General features: G+C 36.7%; 2 protein-coding genes across 5 annotated transcripts; one reads left to right on the top strand and one right to left on the bottom strand.

Moving 5' to 3' along the window:
* Positions 1–355: 355 nt before the first annotated feature.
* Positions 356–10386, top strand: Pkc98E (Protein kinase C). Of its 3 annotated transcripts, none has more exons than XM_066740410.1 (10): positions 356–485; positions 736–1397; positions 1482–1542; positions 1614–1845; positions 2495–2526; positions 3130–3200; positions 3299–3461; positions 3557–4159; positions 4249–4844; positions 5178–10386. In XM_066740410.1, the coding sequence occupies exons 2-10, from the start codon at positions 1068–1070 to the stop codon at positions 5340–5342; spliced, it is 2253 nt and encodes a 750-aa protein (XP_066596507.1). In that variant the 5' UTR covers positions 356–485; positions 736–1067; the 3' UTR covers positions 5343–10386. The 3 variants fall into 3 exon arrangements, with proteins under 3 accessions (XP_066596507.1, XP_066596502.1, XP_066596512.1); XM_066740415.1 differs by having other exon boundaries at positions 467–496; XM_066740405.1 differs by having other exon boundaries at positions 362–1397.
* Positions 10387–10435: 49 nt separating this feature from the next.
* Positions 10436–21633, bottom strand: Myo81F (Myosin 81F). 2 transcript variants are annotated; one of them, XM_066740382.1, is made up of 16 exons: positions 21527–21633; positions 21296–21402; positions 20471–20533; positions 19969–20221; positions 19319–19653; positions 18756–19238; positions 17755–18685; positions 17415–17667; positions 17213–17248; positions 15875–17069; positions 15208–15797; positions 14932–15124; positions 13379–14825; positions 13033–13310; positions 12516–12965; positions 10436–12433 (listed from the first exon to the last, which is right to left on the bottom strand). In XM_066740382.1, exons 1-16 carry the CDS (start codon positions 21552–21554, stop codon positions 12197–12199), a joined length of 6879 nt encoding a protein of 2292 aa, XP_066596479.1. In that variant the 5' UTR covers positions 21555–21633; the 3' UTR covers positions 10436–12196. The 2 variants fall into 2 exon arrangements, with proteins under 2 accessions (XP_066596479.1, XP_066596481.1); XM_066740384.1 differs by lacking the exon at positions 17213–17248.
* Between the last annotated feature and the right edge of the window lie 492 nt (positions 21634–22125).

Genomic DNA, 22125 nt, shown 5'->3' with positions numbered 1-22125 from the left:
AACTGTACCAGGCTACCAGCCTGTACAGTAAAGCCCGTAACAGTGGAGAACGAGAACTGGTGGGAGAAGAACGCGCGCGCAACAGCTAGTAATCAGTAATTGTCAGATTGTTCGTTCGTTTCACTCTGTATAGCGTAATACATATGTATACTATTACTATACTTACTATTATCTGTTGTTATCTGTTACTATCATATACTATCCCACGATCCTACTATTACCAACTAGTACCTTATTAAGCTGCTACTACCACACAATAGATATAGAATAGCATGTGTTTAGTATTAGTACACCCAATATACCCCAGTTGATACAGTACTATTACCAGAGCTATCACTAACTTTTGTTGCTAGTGTATAACAGTGTATAATAGCTTCTGGCGTGCTCCTCCTCGAAGTCAAACAAGCTAGAATCACACTTGAGTGTTAAAAAGAATTTTAAAAGTGACTCTGCATGTCAATAATCGGAATAACAGTAATATTCTGGTAATATTCTGGTAATATTTTATAAAAATTGTAAATTTCTCATCCTTTGCTTACTACTCCTACTGCAATTGCTGCTACCTTTTTCAATGATATTACTATTATATTACTACTGTTGCTCAATTGGCCTATTGATATTGTATTGTTACTTTTACCTCTTTCATCAGTTTCATCCCTCTTTTCCTCTTTCTCCTTCTCCCTCATCCTTCGCTAGTTTCGCTTACCAAGTTACCTTCAGTCGACTGTCCTTCAGTTCAGGACCCAGAGCCCAGAGGACCCAGGTCCGTCCAGACGGTCCAGTCAGTCATCCAGTCCTTCTGTCTGGTCTGCTGCCTCTTCTTGTTGACCTGTGTTGAACGTTCAAGTTGATTAAAAAACGAACATACATACATTGTCATTTTCTTCGTCATCATCGTCGTCATCGACAACATTGTGCAGTATTTTAGTAATTTATATATATATATAGAGAGGGAGAGAAGAAGAAGAAGAGTGAGAGAAAGAAAGGGAGAGAGAGTGAGAGAGAGAGGGAAGTAGGGATACGGAGTGAGAGAAAGAGACAGTGATCTATACTATCAAGAAAAGAAAATGTTTACGGGTACGATAAAAATTGAGATATGTGAAGCCGCTGGCCTAAAAGCTACGGATAAACAGCGCAAATTTTGGCAAGATGAGCCCATACTTGATCCCTACGTCCAGCTGGACGTTGATGAAAATCATCTTAATCGCACCACTACAAAACCAAAAACTTCCGATCCAGTATGGAATGAAACTTTTATTCATGATGTTCAAGACGCTGTTATGCTTGGTCTTACCGTTTTTCACGACGCGGCCTTACCACCGGATTATTTCGTTGCAAACTGCAGTATCCCATTTGAAGAGCTTGCCAGTAGAAATGACAAAACTACCGACTTTTGGGTTTGTGCTACATTAGTCTTCATACTTATATTACTGTTGAGATTGTTCTTCCTTCATTTTATCAACTCCATTTTTTTATCTTAGGTTGATTTGGAACCACAGGGAAAATTACGTGTTAAAATACATCTTAGATGGAATGATCAAGGTATTCTGAGCAGACTTTTTTCTCTTGCTTGAAAAAAGGTAATCTGTATTTCTACAAATGAATTTTTTTAGATCAACAATCATTTTGTGATAACACAGACGATGGTGATCCTATTATCAGTAATAAAGATACAGGTAGTATGTCGTCTAGCAAGGAGCCTCGTCGAGAGTTCAAAGAGAGACAGGGCTTCAATAGAAGAAGAGGTGCTATGCGTCGCAGAGTTCATCAAGTAAATGGTCACAAGTTTATGGCTACCTTTCTACGACAGCCAACTTTTTGTTCCCACTGCCGTGAATTTATATGGTATGTATTCTTTTTTTAGTAACATTAACAAGTTTATTGTCTATTGCTCATTGGTGATAAATACTAACTAATATTAAGGCGGGATCATCTATCAATTAATAAAAACCTTTCTCCTGCATTCTAATAAAAAATATTTTATTTTATTTCAAGATTTTTTAGTATTTGTAACAAAATCCATCAACTGTTAAAATGCACTTCTATTTCTAAATCAATTGATAAATTATTGATTAACATACATACTAGGATTGATTTTTAATTGTTATCAAGTCACATTATATGCTAATACTTACATAAGAGGCTTGGATTTGGACTCTTTTTATTACCTAAAGGGCATTTAGGTAGCACGCTTTAACTTTTCATCAATTTTTGTATAACCAGAGTTATCCTTTTTTCTGTGAATGGGTGAAGCATAGGGTATGAATTAATCAAAATATCTATTCGGACCAACCTTTCTTCTAAACTATACTCTGTATTTCTAATTAACTGACCTGTAGTGGTGCTCTTTGGCTGATATTTTCCAACTGTTCTTTCTTAGAGCCTATTTTGATTAAATTAAGAGTGGTTTTTGGCTTGTAGGAATTATACACAATGTGTTTTATAAAGGGTAGATGAAATGATGATGTGACGTGTTTTGTCTGTTGTATTTCAGGGGCTTGGGAAAGCAGGGCTATCAGTGTCAAGGTGAGAAAGACACATCACAATATTAACCAAATATAATTTGGTATTTGCTTGCTCAATTTTTTGGATGTGCACATGCTTCATCATTTTTTTGCAATAACAATATTTGCATTTGCAGTGGTCAATAATGTATTTGGTTTAGCACATTCTTGTAAGCAGAGCTGGCCTGAATTAATATCGACACAAGTTTTTGTTCATTAGTTTTTCCCTACTTATCATATCTTTTCCTATTTTATTTTTTCTAAGCTGTTAATCAAAACACTTTATCTTATACTATTTAACACAATGATTTATATTATGTTGGCTGCACACTGTACTAAAATTTTCATTACAAATTATTTTTACAATTGCTTCAAGCACTTTATTTTCTATGATTTCAATCTTCCAGATGTTCTTAAAATTTGGGCTTGCAGCCGCAGTTTCCATGGCAAGATATTATTTGGAACGTATATATATATCATTTGATTTCTGCTTTTAAACAAAATTTACATATAACATGGGTGCATCTAACAAGCATGCAACCAGCTTTGGTTGTGCTATAATCAGTGTTATTGTGAGATTCGAAGAGTGACAATAATAAAAGACTGTGTGTTACTGTTGTTTCAGTTTGTACTTGTGTAGTTCACAAAAGATGTCACAGACTAGTTATAACAAAATGTCCAGGAATGAGAGATGAGGTAAAATTATCAAAGATTTTAAAATTATTTTTTCTCTTTAGTCCACATTAATTCTAATTTCTTATTTTGTCTACTGTTTGCCTACCCAAATGATATAGGGTAAGGATACTGTATTGCAGTCAACTCATGATACAGAGAGCCCTAGATTTAATATTGATATGCCACATCGATTTGTTGTTCATAACTATAAACGCTTCACGTTTTGCGATCATTGCGGCTCTTTGCTCTATGGACTTTTTAGGCAGGGGTTGCAATGTGAAGGTAACAATGCATTATTCTTTTATTTGACTTAAAGTAGCTCTGCTTAAATCGATAAATATTTTAATACTAAAATTCTTTCAATAACACTATTCCAGCCTGTAACATAAACGTTCACAAACGGTGTCAGAAAAATGTAGCGAACAATTGCGGGATCAACACAAAGGAAATGGCTGAGATTCTTAGTACGATGAACATTTCACCAGATAAGCAAAATAAACCAGCGCGAATAATATATAGAAAGACGGCTGAACAACAAGAGCATGCACAAGGTGGTCAAGCAGCAGCTACAAACGATAACGTATCGCAGCCAGGTGATCGAATGTCGATGTTGACAACAACAACGACGTCTATGACGACTACCACAGAAAGATCAAGAGAAATATTCGGTGAAAATACAGTGCCTACTAGCGAAAATCGTGTACAAAAATTCGGTCTGGAAGATTTCAATTTCATCAAAGTTCTTGGTAAAGGTAGTTTTGGAAAGGTCATGCTTGTCGAAAGAAAAAGTAATCCTGACGAGGTATACGCAGTGAAAATTTTAAGAAAAGACGTTATTATTCAAGACGACGATGTTGATTGTACAATGACGGAGAAACGCATATTGACTCTGGCGGCTAAGCATCCTTTTCTTACAGCTATACATAGTTGTTTCCAGACAAGCGACCGTCTCTTTTTCGTAATGGAATATGTAAATGGAGGTAAGTTGGTTTTACAAAAGAACTCATTAAATCATCAAATGGTCATCAAATCACCATTTATTTATTCTCATTTCTTATTTCACTACTAGGTGACTTGATGTATCATATCCAAAGAGCACGAAAATTTGATGAGGCACGAGCACGTTTCTATGCCGCGGAGGTGACACTCGCTCTACAATTTTTACACAAACACGATGTTATATATCGTGATCTGAAACTGGATAACATTTTACTCGACCAAGAGGGGCATTGTAAATTAGCTGATTTTGGAATGTGCAAGGAAGGCATCGTAGAAGGTAAAACTACAACCACAACATTTTGTGGCACACCCGATTATATAGCTCCGGAAATTCTGCAAGAATTGGAATATGGAGCTAGCGTCGATTGGTGGGCTCTTGGCGTATTGATGTACGAAATGATGGCCGGCCAACCACCTTTCGAAGCCGATAATGAAGATGATTTATTCGATTCCATCCTCCGTGACGATGTTCTATATCCAGTATGGATTTCCAAAGATGCAGTTTCCATTTTAAAGGGATTCATGACGAAAAATCCTGCTAAGAGATTAGGCTGTGTTGTTGCCAATGGTGGAGAAAGCGCTATAAAAGTCCACCCATTTTTTCAGCAAATGGATTGGGAGGCTCTTGAAGCGCGTAAATTAAAACCACCGGCTAAGCCGAGAATTGTAAGCTTTCAAACTTTATATATTATACATATATGATATGTATGTAGGGTATACCACTTAAGATGATCCAGATCGTAAATGCAAAATTCTATATTCGTAACCCCATAAAAGATATTAATTTTATTGTTTAAGAGCTTTTTGAAGTATCCTTCGATTTACACTTAAATATTTGGTATGTTTAAAAAAGTTATATTTTCTATATTTACGAAGATTATTAGAATTTTAAATCCATGGTCTGACTCGTTTTAAGTGGTACACCTTGTATATACGTAGTAACCGTTAGTATAACAGTAGTACGTATTATTAATTCTTTTTTTTTCTTCACATTTATAGAAAAGCCAAAAGGATGCTACTAATTTCGATGCAGAATTTACTAAGGAAGATCCTGTATTGACACCTGAAAATCCAGACATAGTAAATTACATTAACCAGGATGAGTTTCAAGATTTTTCATTTGTCAATAAAGATTTCAATCCTGCCAGGTTCGGAGCGCAATAAGAGATCAATGGATAATCTTGCGCATCGAGCTAAAATTATGGAAAGTGTCGGAGGGAGCATGTATGAACAGTGTTACTCGCTTAAAAATGCAGCGAGCGTGCCAATATATATATAACCGATAATCGATAAGGCTCTTTTAGGCCTCAGGGCCCTATTCTATCTATTTTATCGTCCAACATGCTGCTATAGATAAAACTCTAAGGTTGCGAAGAATCGAAGTTCTCTTCGAGAAAATCTCTTAAAAATCAAACAAGTAAAGAAGCCAAAATCGAGGTTCTCGAAAAATGTCCAATTTTCACACCATGCGAGAAATCTATTCTTTACCGAGATTCATCAAACTCATAAGATTGATATCATTATTACTATTATTATTCATTAATCATTACTCATTATTCACTATAATTACTATTGTTAACTAAGCGTTCATTTTATCCTGATCTTTTAAGGGTCATGAAAACATTATTGAATCGCTAAAAGAGAATTGCTTCATACTGTTGAAGCTTCTTACCTGATATTAGCACAAAAGTCAGTAAAACGTGAGGGATATAGTACAAAAAAGTTAAGAGAAAGCAAGTCGATATATGTATATCTTAATGGAATATAAAGAAAAGGGTGTTCGCTGGTCGATCGTTACTCTCTTTTCAGTTACTTTGAAAGAGCATTAAGATGCGGAGCTTAAGAAACGATCAACAGCATATAATTATACAATATTAAGAAATGAAAGAAAAGGAGACTGTGGAATATACTTACGCCCGCAGCACAACTTCCACGCTTCAATTTATTTCGTTTTTTAAGCTCGTAATATCTAGTCTGGAACCAGTAAGAAGATATCTAAACCTGAATCACCCTTATGGTGTAATTTCTTAAAATAAAACTAAAAGGTAAAAAACAAATCAAACAAAATGAGAAGAATAAGAATTATAAGAGAACCGAATCACATGACATTCTTATGCTCACAACGCTATAAAAAGATATGTGTATTATTTGGCGATGAAGGCCTGACACGCTTCTTACGCGAGATCTCTCTTCTCCATTCCAAGACTAGTCGTTTGGCTAATCAACATATTACGACCATTTTGTAATAAGATCATTTAAACTAGCGCAGAATTTTTGGCTATTCAAGACTGAATTCTTCAAAAGTTAAATTGCGTGTTTTTTTTACTAACCATTATGAATAGTAAAGTATTTGAAGCAATATGTGTAATAAATCATTCTGGAGCGGGTCAAGGTCTTTGTCGAAAGTATTTCAGGCATCTGTGGAGTTTAATGTGAATGGAGAAGAGCAAAAATAATTAAACAGCAATTAAGTAAGATGAAAAATAAAGAGGGGAAGAAGTTCTAGATGGCTATATCCGTTAGGTAATCCATTTATAGCTGTGTTATGTTCGATGCTGACCGAGCAGGATACGGTCTAATCAAGCGATCAGGCTATCTCTCACTCAAAACTAACGTTAAGACTAAAGGTTTGTTCTTTTTCGCTACACTACTGAATTGGTACAATTAGTTAAAATAAAACAAGTATTATATGTTTTCTCATTTCAATTTACTGCACTAGTGCAGCGTTATAGCGAAAAACAGACCTAATATGAAGAAATGTTTGCGGCGACCACTGGTGGTTTACGCTTATAATATATGTAGATACAGATAGGTTTGCGTACGTACAAAATATAAATTAAATTGATACATACATATTGTGTCTGTATTTGTATGCGAAAAGTCGTATTTACTACTTATTCTACAGTATGCAGCCTAATAGCAGCGAATATCATGAAATTGATAATAGTTAAAGATTGAAAGCTTTGTACGCTTGACCGTTTATCAAATCCTCGTAATTGTTAATTTAATTGAACAGCTCTAGAATGAAGAGGAAGAGGAGGTGGGTAAACGAGGGCCTGAAATAATGAACACTTTCCAGAACTTCCTTCACCGAAGTACCGTATTTCTTTCTTCCTCTTCTTCATAAGTATTACAGAAATCAATTGGTGTACTTAATAAATTAATCAAAGCTTCTACGTAAAATTAGAGCTTTAATGAATAATATATGTTAGGAAAAAGAAAGCAAATAGGATAAAATATAGAGTGGTGAGTTTTTACGAGTGCTTGATTGATGGACTGGAGGGATAAATTACCTAAAGTATATACTAAGTTAAGAATAAGAAAATAAATGAAAAGCAAGAGAAATTATGCGTCTACATGCTTTTACACTAATTGTTATTATCCATCGTTTGGTGTAAAAACCATTGTTGTCATATTTCTGAAAAGCCTCTTGTTAAATGTGCTATAAATAAATGTACACAAACAATTATATAAATATTATAGTAAAATGAAAGAATAACAGAACAAGTGCTAATGATGGAGTGAGAGGAAGGTAGGGAATGGAGACGATGGAGTCATAAATCATAATCTTTTAATCTGTACAATGCGTAAAAATCCGAGTTTAGGCTTGTTCGCTTGAAAAATTGTGTTTAGCTATGTAACTAATTGAATCAATGCTCGAGCAAAAACCGAACAAGATTAAGGTTGCAGTCGAATTAAAATATAATTATACTGTATAATCTATAAGTCGGTAAATGGCGAGAAAATGGTATTTAGACTTACGATTTAATAAGAACTAACTTCATTGAATGAATGAGCTTTAAATGTATAATGATGAGATTTCCTAGATTACTGATATACTATTATTCGCGCGCGATAACGATCGTTAGATAGGCCGTATCAACAATTACATTTTCGTCTACGACTTAGCAGCTTTTGCTTGTGCATAGCAATAATTATTGACCAGAAATACAAAAGTACGCGTGTGCACACTGTTGTATTTAAACCAAAAATCGCGATATCATCTTCATATTTGTTGTCTTTCAAGAAATCTTATCTGAAAGGAATAAGATTATAGTATGGATGTATAAAGCTGAAACATAAATGTAGTATATAGAGCGTGCGAACACAAAGGCAGATTAACGCATCCAAGGCTTCGTTGAGATACATTACGCACCTGTACCCGAAATCTATACTTATCTGATCATTCTATCTGTTTACCTTTCTATCTATCTATCTATCGTAAGTCTGTTATTCGATCAACTCGTGTAACACTAAAAGTACATATACATATATATCGTATTTGCATTAAATCTAGTCAAAAAGAGTAATGTCTCTTTCAGGATATTTTGCTCTTTATTCCGAGCTTGGAAAGGAAGTGATTATTTCTTTAAATATATAGTATATATGTATGTGTATTGGAAGAACGGCTTAGACCGGCCTACGCTTAATACAAGATTGAACAGGCGGTCCCCGCATATTATTTAAAAGAAAGAGTTTGTTATAGATATTACGCTAAAATCGTTGTACGATAGTTCCAGTGTTAATCGTAAGTTTACAGATGGTTGTACTCTTAAGGATCTTCATCATCCAGTGATCCTTTAAGCATTATATATTTGTTCTTCGTTTTCTTATATTTCTTCCGTAGCTCAATCTTATTTATTTCCTCTGATTTCTAAATATCATCTTTCAATATGAGAGAGAGGGACGAGCTGTTCTCTTAAAAATTATTCTGTGCTTATAGAGTTTTTTGTGATGCACATGTAATTTTTTTTCCATTGATCATTGTGCGAATGTTGTACAAATCTCATATATAATTTAATAATTTTTGTTTTAATTATAGTATACAGCGGAGTAATTGTTATAGTTTTATTAATTTTAAACATTTTTAATAATCGCTCTAACTCTCTCACGTATACCGTATTCCCCCCATTCTCATCTCATAAATACTCTGTATATTCCTTAAGTGTATGCGGCAGGTTGTCCGTATATGCAATCGTGTGTTTGTTTAGCAAACATATTTTTATACTATACCATAAAAATATCGAAAGGTATATCTTTTTCTTTGTGTAACAAACACACTTTACGTCGCAGGGAGGCTTTAAAATGATAAGCTCTAATATTAATATTAGCACAATTTATATGCGTACAGTGTATATAAATCGACAGATTGGAAAACTTTGATGTTTTAAATAATATTTAGAAAAAGACTGTTGTTGTAAACTTACATTGTTCGCTATAAAAGCTTACAAGTGATTTTAATGAAAAAGAAAAAAAAGTAAGTGAAAAGAATGAGTCAATTATGTTATTAGTTAAATATTTCTTGACTATGATTAATCAGACTCATTTCTTAAACTAAATGGAATGAGCGAGCAAGCAAAAGTAGTAAACACGCGCTTAATCATGAGCTATATGTTTTCTTGATTAACTCATCAGTATGCATTTTCTGTATGAACATTGTGTCAATTTTCAAAGGAAAAATCAAGTTTTTATGCAATCATCAACTAATTGCGTGCTGATAATGTAAAAACACACATGAACAATTATTCGCAACGTTGAGAGCGAATAGCGTGGCCCTATGAATTAATAAGTAAATTATTATACATATGTATGTATAAAGTGATATCAAACATGTTTTACAGCTATATGCGCGTGGAACGTATTAATATTTAAATAATATAGTGAAACACAATAGCACCACGATCAAAGCGATTATTTAATATTTTATCAAAAGTATTAAAAGTGGGGAGAGGAAAGAGATAACCAAAAATTAGTAACAATAAAACAAAATAGTTTACTGCTCGAATATATAACGTTTTGCGCTGAAGGTATAACAGAAATTTAAGAGGAGCGTAAATATTTAAGAAAATGAGAAATCTACCAAAGTTGATATGTTTTTAATTACGTTCGCATCTTTTACAGTATAATCAATGTTAACGTGAATGCAATTATGCGTGTAATATATGCATTACATTAAAAATACAGACCTATTGAGAAAAAAAAGGAAGTAATAATTTATTTCTAAAAGTTATATACAAAATTCAAATGTGTAAGTACTATAAATAAGGAAATTGATAAATTATGAGGCACTTCAAATCTTTCTTTAAGATAATTCTTTTTTAATTTGTAGGAGATCGCGTAATTCTTAAATGAAGATAAATTAAGTAAATGTAAGAATGATGGAATAACGTTCTAATTTATTATGATAGATAAAAATAATAATAGAATGAGAATAAAGAGAATTAGAGGGGAAGGCATTCTATAAAAAAAAACTGATCTTAAGATTAAAGCTTTGTTCCTTTATTCTATTTTTAAATACAAGTTTCTTTTTAATGGAGTCTAAAATGCGCGGGTGCACGTGTACCAGTGGAATGTGCACGAGCGTAGATTCGGGGTCGCCTGTAATATACGTGTTTAGTATTATCTGATTTTGGATCCCTTTTTTCTGTTTACGAATATATTTTGAAAGTTTATTTCACGGGCTAACTCTCATAAGTGTTGTATTATTTTAAAACAGTACTTATACATATATGTATGTTATATATATACGTATGAGTGCATATTGGGTATGTATTCACGTGGATTGGGATGTGCGCTTATTCTCATATGCGTATTATCATCAGTAACTTTTTATATACAAATTGTTTCATGGATCGCGTACAATCATATAATGTCATTGTTCTCGCTTCACCAGCATTCATACGTAAAACCAGTAAACCTTTTCTATTAGCGAGACATTTGTATTAGCTGTAAGTTTCATCAAGCATAAACATTCATTCATATTTCATTTTAAGTACATAAATTTTAATCTCACTCCTGAATTAAACAATTCTCGATACGCTAAGGACACACAAAACGGATCACAGTCTGTCTCTGCACTCGCTGAATTTTACATCAGCTAAACCCTCTCATCTCAATATTAAAATGCCTATAATATGAAAAAGCATTAACATATAAATAGAGAATCGTCATCATGATTTCAGAACAGATGGATCTGCATAAATGCTGATCGCCTTTAACTTATAATACAATATGCCTACTTGCATGATTGAGATCAATCTTATTAAAATCTATTAAAAAGGATTAGGCTTATTTACCATTAATTATAACCTTTACAGGATATGAGTTTGGCAGTTTTATTAGATATCTTGCGCAGTTTTTTAATCGTTTATCTCTGGGTTTCATTTTGGAAGCACCCTTTGTATTATATACATCTCACATACCGGTAAAATCAATCAATTTGTTGAAAAGACACATTTGGTTCATGCGGATGATGTCAATACAAATTTAAACTTTCAATTGTACAGAATGTAGAAGAGTCATATATTAAAAGAAGATAGACTAACAAAACTGTTATAACAATTGTTTTCACTATCAAACAATACTGATCATCATTGTATAATTGGTTCGACGCCTATCAAAGGTAAAGTATATTAAAGTGACGATTCCCTCAGGACTAGAATTTCCTTTGTATATAAAGCATGAGAATTGCTCATAAAAAATGTAATGTCGTTGGTATAAAAGTGAGTAAAAACTTTGCATATTTGTCTCATAATGAAAAACCTTATAATGGCAGTTGTTCGACATGTATTATTTGATACTCTAGTACCCGTTCAATCTGCTTGATCCCCAAAAGTTTTGAAGCTTCTTCGAGATCCATCTTAGTATTATTAGTAAGTATGTCAAATAAATACTGGAAGAAATAAGTATGCCGTGTGCCAGATTTTTAGAATCTGTATGAATTAAGAGAAAAAATCATGTAAATAGTAGGCCATATAAATAATAAATAAATAATCTTCATAAAAAGTATAAACGATAGAATACAAGGATTGACTAACAGGTATCTGGTACCATCCAGCTGGAAATAATTGTCCAGTATAATTTGTTTAAGTATAAACTTATCCTTGTAATTAAATATCATTATGGATAAGATAAATCAGGAATATCAATTTGGTTTGTTTTAAGAAAGATACCGTCGCAACGGAAAAGAGATAATAATATTAATAAAAATAAAGACAAGATTGTCATTCGGAGCTAGCTTAACTGGCTTGCGACTGTATTATCGGTGCTCCCCTATGTAGTAATGATGCCGGTCGAGATTTTCTACCGGCTGCCGTCGATGGTGCCTGCTGATGACCGTTTGTAGATTGCTGTTGTAGCATCTGTTGCTGCTGCTGACCAAACTGATGAGTAAACGTTGCGTCTCTTTTCGGTATATCTGGTGGACTTTGTAAAACTTCCACATATTCACGAATTAAATTTGCTATTTGTGGCGCCTAAAAGCAAAAGCATAGAATTACTAAAAATGTACTTCACTGTAGAATTTTCCAATCCTTTAATCATTTAGCTAGAAATTACCTGAGAGGTAGTGAGAATCACTTTGCTCTGTTTTTTATCCGTTCCCGTAATAATCATCAGACAGTTGACAGCGGGACTGTAGCTGAGTATACTAGCATATTCGTAAGTACAAAGCGCATTTCTCGAGCGATGTTCTAAGAGGTGTAGACCTAGCTGATCGACTGCCAGCCAGAGAACGCGCGGCCAGTTGGATGTGAATGATTGCATTACATCAAATATAGTCGCTCTGTGCAACGGCCAAGATTGTATCAAGTTTAAGAAAGCTTTCTTAGCTTCAGGTGCAGTCATGCCACGCAACGACTGATGATGTTGAACAACTCCGTCGATGCATAAGCACGGAACTAATCTTAATGGTAGGCAGTGACCAGATATTGTGCGATATTCTTGATCGGTTGCTGCTCTTTCGCAATCACCAAGCTCCAATTGAGCTTGAAGTGCCGTTAGCATCATCTGGTAAGCAGAAATAAAATTAATAATAATAATAATAATTAAAAAATGTAGCAATTATTATACGTACGGCTTCTTTTTCAGTAATAGGAAATCTATCAGCTCGCAAGTCGTGCAATACTTGATGATAGAGTAACTCTTTCTCCACAGGATCATCGAGATTCATATACTGATCGAGGAATAAATGCTTTTTGAATAAAAAGAAATGGTGTGCGTGTTTCCTCGGTGGTTGATTTTGCGTAGCACTGGCGGCTCTGTGCCGTTCCCATTTGGACATAACTTCGGCAATCTTATCATCGGGCATTAAAGCACGTTCAGTCGGTCCCAGTACTTCGTAAATTGCATAACCTGATGAATATAAGATTGATATAGTAAGCTATAATTTTTAAAAAAATATTACTTATATTAATATTTACCCATAGCGGTTTCCTCTAGACCGATTTTAGCCTTTATTATCTCCATGACGTCTTTCGCTGTGGCAGCTGGATGAAATTCGACGGCGTGGTATTGACCATCCATAAAATGGAATCTAGCATAAATTGGCCTTCGATTTATGGTACACATGATTTCTTCTCTGCTAGGTGGCCATTGTCTTCTACGAGTGGCTTGCGTCTTGTACAGGCATTTCTCGGCAAATCTCGCGTATTTACCTTCCTCTGTAACGTAATCACTGGCACATCTCTTCAAGTGCGAAATTAAGTACTTCCTGATGGTCCTTTGCTGCGGTAAAATAACAGAGCAAGCCAGTGACAGGAGAGCCCAGTGTCTTAGATTGACACGACTGTTTGGATCCGGATGATCGGTCGTTTGTTTGACAAGCTGAAGATAAAGTTCCGCCAATAAGTTCTCCTTTCGTATGCAGCGTTCCATTACATTCTGAATAAGATTGACGTGCTCGTCCTCGACCCTGCGCACGGTATCGCCATTCTGCCCGAGGCCAGCATATGTCAAGATTAATTGGAATACTCCAAGAGCTACCTGCTCATCGACATCTGGTAATTTCGAGAGGCTTTGCGATATCGGTTGTCTGCTGAAGGCCCAATAACCGTATGAGAAACCTTTATAAGTCTCGCCGTGATCAGTTCCATTGCCATGTTCCTGTCTCAATTTCTCTATACGATGTTTGGACAGTCTTCTCAACGTGTTCCTCAAGAATCCACCGCCAGAGTCTTGCGGCTTTCTTAACACATCCGAATCAACTAGCGCCTTCCTACAATTTACCAGATTGTGATATAGCCTGATGCGATCCTCATTTGTAATGCCCTTTAACTTTTTAGCGGGGACCTCGTTCTCAGTTATCCAGCCTGCCAGAGCCGGGCAATAGCTGACTATTAGACTGCCAATTTCGTTCTTCTGCGTCGTCTCGAATACGAAACATTTGTGGGAACTATCAGGATTATGCCGTAACAGGGACAGCGTTATGAAAGAATCGCTAGGATCCAACATAATACTTTCAACGTCTTGGTAACGATATTCGGACAACACAAACTTGTCTTCCGGTTTAATCAGCATCAAGCCCTCGCAATTGATACCGAGTATCAGTTGATTTCCGTAAGACCAATAGCCACGATAAGTCACGTTGAACATTGTTGTACCGTAGAGGGGATACTGCATAACGCAGGATAAGTACAAAACCTTTGCCGCAAGTTCCTTTCTACCTGCACCGTATTGCTTATGAGCTTGAGCTATTATCGGTACCCATACATCGTCACCACGGGCCCTACTAATCCGATAAGGCAGGAAACTATCAACCTCGCTATAATAATCTAGTCGGTCGTTGTCTTTTGGCTCTCCTAATGCGACCTGGGCCTGCAAGCCGGCTAATTGAAGAGCTACTTTCTCCGAGACGGGGAAATCATCGCACTATAAACACACAAATATATGATGAGAGAAAAAGATCAAAATTAGTGAAAAATATGTTCAGTTCTATCTTATATTATGTTATGGATACCATTGTGAGTTTATATACCTTGACTACATTGTAAACAGCTTGTGCATAGAGCATGTTGACCTCGACAGGATCTTGTGATATCTCTCGAGTATTTCGAAACAGCCTACGCTTGAAAATGAACCGATTATCACCGCTGCTGAGGCTTGGATTATTTCCCCTGCGCAACGTTGAGAATGACGATTGTGATGATGTATTCAGCTTGCATTGTTTCCTACAGGGAACGATCAATGAAATACAATACGATTTTTATCTCTCTTATAACTAAATTTCAAACTGTAAACTGTGTAAACATACACTTCCCAAGCGGCGATAACGTCGTAAAGATAGTCATGAGCCCGTACGTGCTCTTCACCGTCCGGCCTGCTTTGATAAATTGCCCATCCTTCCAAAGAGCGAAGACCAAGTTTTTCAGCAAGTTTTGCTACCGCATCGGCAGCCGTATCTGTCGGATGTACGTCGATGGCCTTTGTTCTGCCATCCAAGAAAAAGAAGCGACAGACTATCGTTCCTAAGCGTCGCATCGCAGCAATTTCTACGGTCGATGGTGGATATTGCCTGCATGAGACTTTGGTATTCTTGCAATTATCCAGGCACCATTGGACATACTGACGCATCTTGCCTTCCAAAGCAAGATTCTTCTTTAAAAAAGACACGAAATATTTATACAAAAGTTTGCTCGGCTGAAACGCTACAATTGCCAAGCACAATATCAGCCAAACACGTTCCATCCACTCTACATTTGGATTGTTGGTTGCTTGACGTATGCATTGTACAAATATTTCATCTCGCAACTCTTCACGCTCAATTCCATAACCGATGATGCTTTGGATAGTCGATATTTCTTGCTCCAACTTCATCTCCCCACGTATGCACTTACATAGATCCTAGAAAAGTAAAACAATGCATTTAAAAGCTTACAAAGGAATAAGAATTTTTGGAATTCAGAAAATTTTATCCTTACCCTAAATACTGAACAGGCTACGTTAACATTGTCAGGATCATACATGTGTACATGTGAATTGGGAATACTAGATCCTTTATAATAAGTGACCATTTCATACTTTGGTACGTACTCCATGCTTTTCCCACGAGATTTCCTTGTAAGTGTAGCCATTATAGTGCCTTCCGGTGATCTTTCATGGCTATTGAAGTAATTTTGTGCAAATTCTACGATATCGTGATACGTAACGTCACCACCATCGTGTTCTTTTTTCTCTTCCAATTCTTGTAGTTTACGTTCCACTCGACACTTCCGTCTTTGTTCGCGTTCTACAGGTACTTGCGTTGGAGATTCCGATGTTTCTCGCTGTGGTTCTTGTTGTTGCTGCTGCAGTTGCTTATCCCTTTGATCGTGACCATTCGATTGTGATTCAATCATCGTTTGATGATGATAAGTATGATTATTGTGATGGTGGTTGTGATGATGATGGTGATGCTGTTGCTGCTGCAGCTGTAGTCTTTGCTGTAATTGTTGCTGTTGCTGCTGCTGCTGTTGATAATGATGGTGCTGTGCGTGATTCTGATGATTGTTCAATATTTCTGCGTCTGTATTAGCGGCAGAATCAGTGGTAAGAGTTTCCTTATAAGAGTTATTAGTTGGTACTGGTTGCTCATTATTTCCGTTAATCATATGAGCTTCTTTTTCGTGGACGCTTTTGCCTAAAGGTGATTGTACATTCTCAACACGTGGTAGAACCGACTCGTAAATAGGTTCTGTATTATCAGGCAGTGGTTCTCCGTTAACGGCAGATGAGGACAGGGGAGCAATAGGTGGAGGTGGTGGCGGTGGTGGTGGAGGTGGCGGTGGTGGAGGCGGAGGCGGTCCTGTAGGTTCTGGTAAATTAAATGGTCCTTGCTTGATGGAGCTCCCAGTAGCAAGTCGCGGATCGCTTTGCAACAATTTTTGTGACTTTGCTTTTGCATTTAATTCCATCTCTTGTTGTATCACTGTCTCTAGTTCAACGTCAAGATTTTCCACCAACTGGTCCATTTTCTCCCCAATTTCCTCGATAATTTGATTGCTTCTGGTAGATTGTACATCGGAGAGAAATGAGAACAAATTATCGAGATCGACTGATTGAAGTTCGGATGTAGCCATTTTTGAGTTCATTTGTTCGGCCATCTGCGACAAAGCGGCTATTTCCTCCTGTGCTTTCCTGTAAAAAAAAACAAGGAAAAATTAGAGACATTTCGATCAATTTAATAATTTTTAAAAATTTGTTGTCGATTCCTTCTGCTGATTAGAACAGTTACTTAGGTGTGTACGTATTTTAATGGCATTACCGGTTAAATTACTTACCCAGCTTCCATTCCACGTATATCGTTGTATTGTACGCTACAAGAGGATAAAAAGAAACATTTGTCTTTTTCTTTGTTTAAACTGAGATTTCTAAGATTAATCCTATGGATATTGAGCATCGTTTGTTCAATATATTCTCGTAAATCGTACATACTACATTGTACTTAGACCGATATAACATGTAAAAAATAGAGATATTTACCTTTGACTTTCCTCCAAAACCTTTTTATCCTCCATCATTCTTCGCTCTTCCTCTAGCCTCTCTCTCTTCCTCATTTCTTCGTCGACACGCCTCATTTCCCGTAATGCAGCAGCAACTTCCCTCGCGAAAACACCGCGCAAGTGGCTTTGAATAACAATAGCCGCTCTCCTCTTCCTTATAAACATAATGCGCAGTTTCCAACCGCGATAAGCATGTTGCACCTTGAGTGCCGCTTCCCTTATTCGTTTATATTCTGGTACAAGTAAGAAAAATTTCCATTATTCTATTTGTAAAATTTTTCAGATGAAAACTAAAAGCTTCTAGAAAAACAGTATTATACCTCGACGTACAACGTAGCCTCTCCAAACCCTCTGTATACGAGTGGCATTAGAATATACAATTCTATTTCTTGAATCCTCGAGTGGCTCGTGAACGTAGCTCCTAAGAAAGACTTTGGTTTTTCCTATTTGCCATTCGCTCCCAGGTACACCCTGAGCCGTTATTAAACGCTTAATGGCCTCTTTGTGATTCAATGAGGAGAGTGACGAAAGATGCTGTTGCTGTGCGTTTTGCTTGTCGATAAAGAGACAACGGTACCTCGTAATAAAATCTTGAAAGGACATATGAATTGGGAAACCATCCTTTCGTATCCTAATGATATCTAGCATGCCCAAATATTTTAGTTGATCCAAGACTAGCTTCTCGTCGTAATGATCAGCCAATTTCTCCATATTTGGCTTTATGCATCTTGCGTACCATGGGGTTGTTGCTTGTAGAACATCCACAAGTGCCTGCAGTTGATGCCTAAACGAGTCGCAGAGTGTTGGTTTCCCTTTCGATGTACCACGTGACATAGTTGCAGTGACAGTCGACGTTGCTCTCGCAACTGTACAGCCCAAAAGATCCTGATAGGTCGTCAGCTCCTGCACAAATTCGTTTGTGCTGCGCGACATAAAATCGAAAAATACATCTTGCTGCACGTCTCTGTTCTTATCAACAAAGCCCTCTACAGTATAAGTTACGCAACCAGCGTAATGCTTAACGCCAAACTCGGTCTCCCACTTCCTTCTATCATCTCCTTTAACGAAGCAAGGATGGCTTTCGAATTCAGCGTGTAAATTATTTAAATAAGCCAAATCTGATCCCTTTGGCATATGACATTGTTCCGTGAGTAGCTTCAAAACGCACCGTGGTGGCTTTTCGATCAATTCCAAACACATGCTGTTATCCGTAAATGTGATGTGAGAATATTGAATCTCTTCCTGGCGATACTACAAGAAAGGAAGAGTAAGTAACGTTGAAGAATAGTGAAAAGAATGTATAAACTATTCTGTATCTTACAAGATCCTGCTCCAAAGCGAAGACGTAATGATTAAAAAATTTGTGAAGCTTTTCGTTAGTATAATTGATACATAGTTGCTCGAAGCTATTAACAGTAAAGTTTTCAAAGCCAAATATATCGAGAATTCCAAGAAATCTTGAGCTGTCTTGGCCAGGATTGGTACAGTTATTGATATGATTGATAAGCCAAGCAAATGTACGAGAATAGAGAGCTTTTGCCATTGCGTGCCTGTTCTCTCTGGCCTCCTGGAGTTTCAATGGAATCTCCGTAATATTCCCTCTGACGTTTATCTGCCTGATCAGAACTACTTTCGTCAAATCTTCGATTTGCAGCCCCAGGAGTGGCGCTACAGTGGCAACGATATCTTGATCCTCTTCGGATAATTCACATCGTTCACCGTCTACGTCTAGGAAGCTCAGATTACCGAGCCAAAGAATCGCTGATAATACTCTGTAAATTCCATCGCACATTTCTGGAGCAACCTGTGGCACATAATAACGATAATGACAATAAAATCATTAAAATAAGAATCAAATAAGTGTAATATCGAGTGAATATTAACCTGTAAAACATTGAAAGCCAGCCTAAGAGCATCAAATTTCTTATAATCAAAAACCCCATCGATCTTTACACAACCAGACTGGTTGAGATACTTGTAATGAGCAGCAGGCTTCAACTTATACTGCTCAGCAAACTCTTCATCACGCATTCCCCCTTCGACCAGTTGATACAACACGTGATAATTGCGCTCCTCTGGGCTTTGAAAAGTAATACGACTCTGTTCGAGTAAATAATCTTGTATGATGCAACCTTTTATCATCCACTTGTTGTCAAAACAAACTTGCATAAATTTCCCAAATCTTGAGCTGTTGTCATTTCTCACCGTCTTAGCGTTACCTAAAACATACAAATTAATGAATCGTTGAATAGAGAAAATTTACAAATTATTACCAACATTCTAAAAAGCCCTATCTAACATTTGGAAAAATTTTTAGGAAACCATTCTAACTTCTTTTTACTATGATTGGAGAAACATAGATCAATAATTGTTTTTTAATATCTTTTTATATAATAATTTTACATAAAACACAAATTAACAAATATTTATGTACTTATCTCTAATCATAGTAATAAGGTTTTATCGTATTCATCAAAAATTTGCAAATTTGAAATAGAAGCTTTTGGAAAATTTGTATCGAAATGCTCAATTACCGAAAGCCTCGAGGATCGTGTTGGCCTCAAGAATTTGTTGTTCAACCCAAGTATCAACATTGCTCGTTACAGAGCATAAATATTGCAGTATAAATTTCGTTGTTTCAGTCTTCCCTGCACCACTTTCGCCGGATATTACGCACGATTGATTGCTGTCCATATCCTGCATAGATTTATAAGCAGCTTCGGCCAGAGCAAAAACGTGGGGTTCCAGGGCCCCCATTTTCTCTTCGTGGTATCGTTCAACATATTCCTAAACGGACCAAGAAGAAAAATTAGAAAATAAGATAATTCTCAGTTATGGCGCAATAAAATTATTCTGATGACGCGAATGCTACGTAACGTCAACGACATGGCTTGCATAATTGGCCAAAGCGTTTAAGGGTTTCCGTTTCCTGTACCACAAAAAAGGAAGTTCAGGAATACATACCAATGCCTGATAATGATATGACGATAACGAACGTTCCGGTCAAGCGACAGTCGAGACCATGAGTATACTTACGTTTGAATAAATGTCGACCTCTTTGTATGGATTCACAGCCACGAGTATGGATCCCGTATAAGTCTGTATATAAATGGTGATGATAGTGTGTTAAGGAAAAAAGCTGCGTGATTCATCAAAATCATCGATCAACTATTTAAGTGGAACGCAATGTTTTGGGTCGTCATCATCTTCATTAACAGTAGGACATATCACTGCTATTAAGTAGGACATGCTAAAGGGATAGTTTTCGAATGACGTCAGACCCCGAATTATGACAAGGGAATGGGAATTGCCCTGAAAGTGCGAGGGGACGCAAAACTGTTGGGGCTGCAACTGCTATACATGTATATAGTATGACTCATAGTTGCAGAATACCATTGGGTAAAGAACTGCCACTTTCTTTTTTCCTATACTTAAAATTCCAAAAGGCGTGCAATTACTACTCGTGTTTTGTAAGTGGTTCGGACTAAACAAGCGCCAGCTGACTTTAATTGAGTCTGTGCGCTGTAGTCATGGCGACCAGTTAGCCCGGGAACAACGCCCCACCTTTATTGTTCTATATTTATTTTTCTTTTTTTAAATTTTTCTATGTGCATTTTAATATAATAATAGAGAAGTACCGAATATTCCCCCTTCCCCCCATTCTACTCTGTAGCGACTGGTGACTGACTGTAGGCTCAGCTTATATTCTTACCCAATACCCAATGAATGCCCTGCCCTGCCCTACCCTAGCACTGTGTCGCTCGCGCGCGTGTCTATGTGTACGCTAAGTATGTATATCCCGTTCTAGCTCCCACCATCACTATTTTCCACTTCTACGAGCCATCTTTACTGAAAGGATACGTATATCTGGTCTCTTCCATATCGGACTTGCAGGTTTCGATTTATGCCAGTTTCATCGATATTGCTAATAACCGTCATGTCAGGCACGCCGCATTCCGGACTGGAGCCTGTAAACAATCAAATGCAACAATCTAAATCTAAATACACTTTTAAAGTGCTACAATTATAGTATATGGTTAATTCTATACAACATACGTGGGAATTCATTTGTATAGTCGCTTGCATACTCACCCTGCACGAAATTTTGATTCGTAACCATGATGCTCCTTTAATGTAGACTTAAAACATTATCCAGCATTGAACATCCGACCAAGCGTTCCTTTCACTCGATTCACAAAACAAACTTAATACTAGTACTATCAATAACAGATCTACAATAGACTCTAGAAAAAGGTTTAAAGATTTGTCGTCGGCTTGACATATTTAATCCACATTTCTTATTGTTTCCTGTTGCAGGAAAAACAATGTATAGGCAGCAGCAGCGACACTATCACCAGCACGCACATGCATATGCACCAGCAGTGGAGTAAGCGTCTTCAACGCTTGACAGTTACCACCCGACTGGCTGGCTAGTAGCTAGCTGCTAGTCTGCCACTGGGCGCTGGTGTCGTCGTCGTCGGTCATGGGGTCGTGGACCAGGACAGCCAGTGGCTAGTAAGGGGTAGGCAATACACAAAGGTAGACTGGTATGTAGTAGTGAAGGGTGGTGAGTCAGAGTGACAGTAGCGCCACTCTTCAGTATTCAACAATTCAATTCACTCTGAGTATTCAGTATTCACGCATCATATTTACAGTTATACCTGGCTTTATACCGTACCGTTACACACAAC

Source organism: Prorops nasuta, unplaced genomic scaffold (assembly GCF_024137725.1).
Source record: "Prorops nasuta isolate Cenicafe-Biocafe unplaced genomic scaffold, Cenicafe_Pnas_1.2 PNAS00002, whole genome shotgun sequence".
Taxonomy (NCBI): Eukaryota; Metazoa; Arthropoda; class Insecta; order Hymenoptera; family Bethylidae; genus Prorops; species Prorops nasuta.
This window is presented reverse-complemented; position numbering and strand designations above follow the sequence as displayed.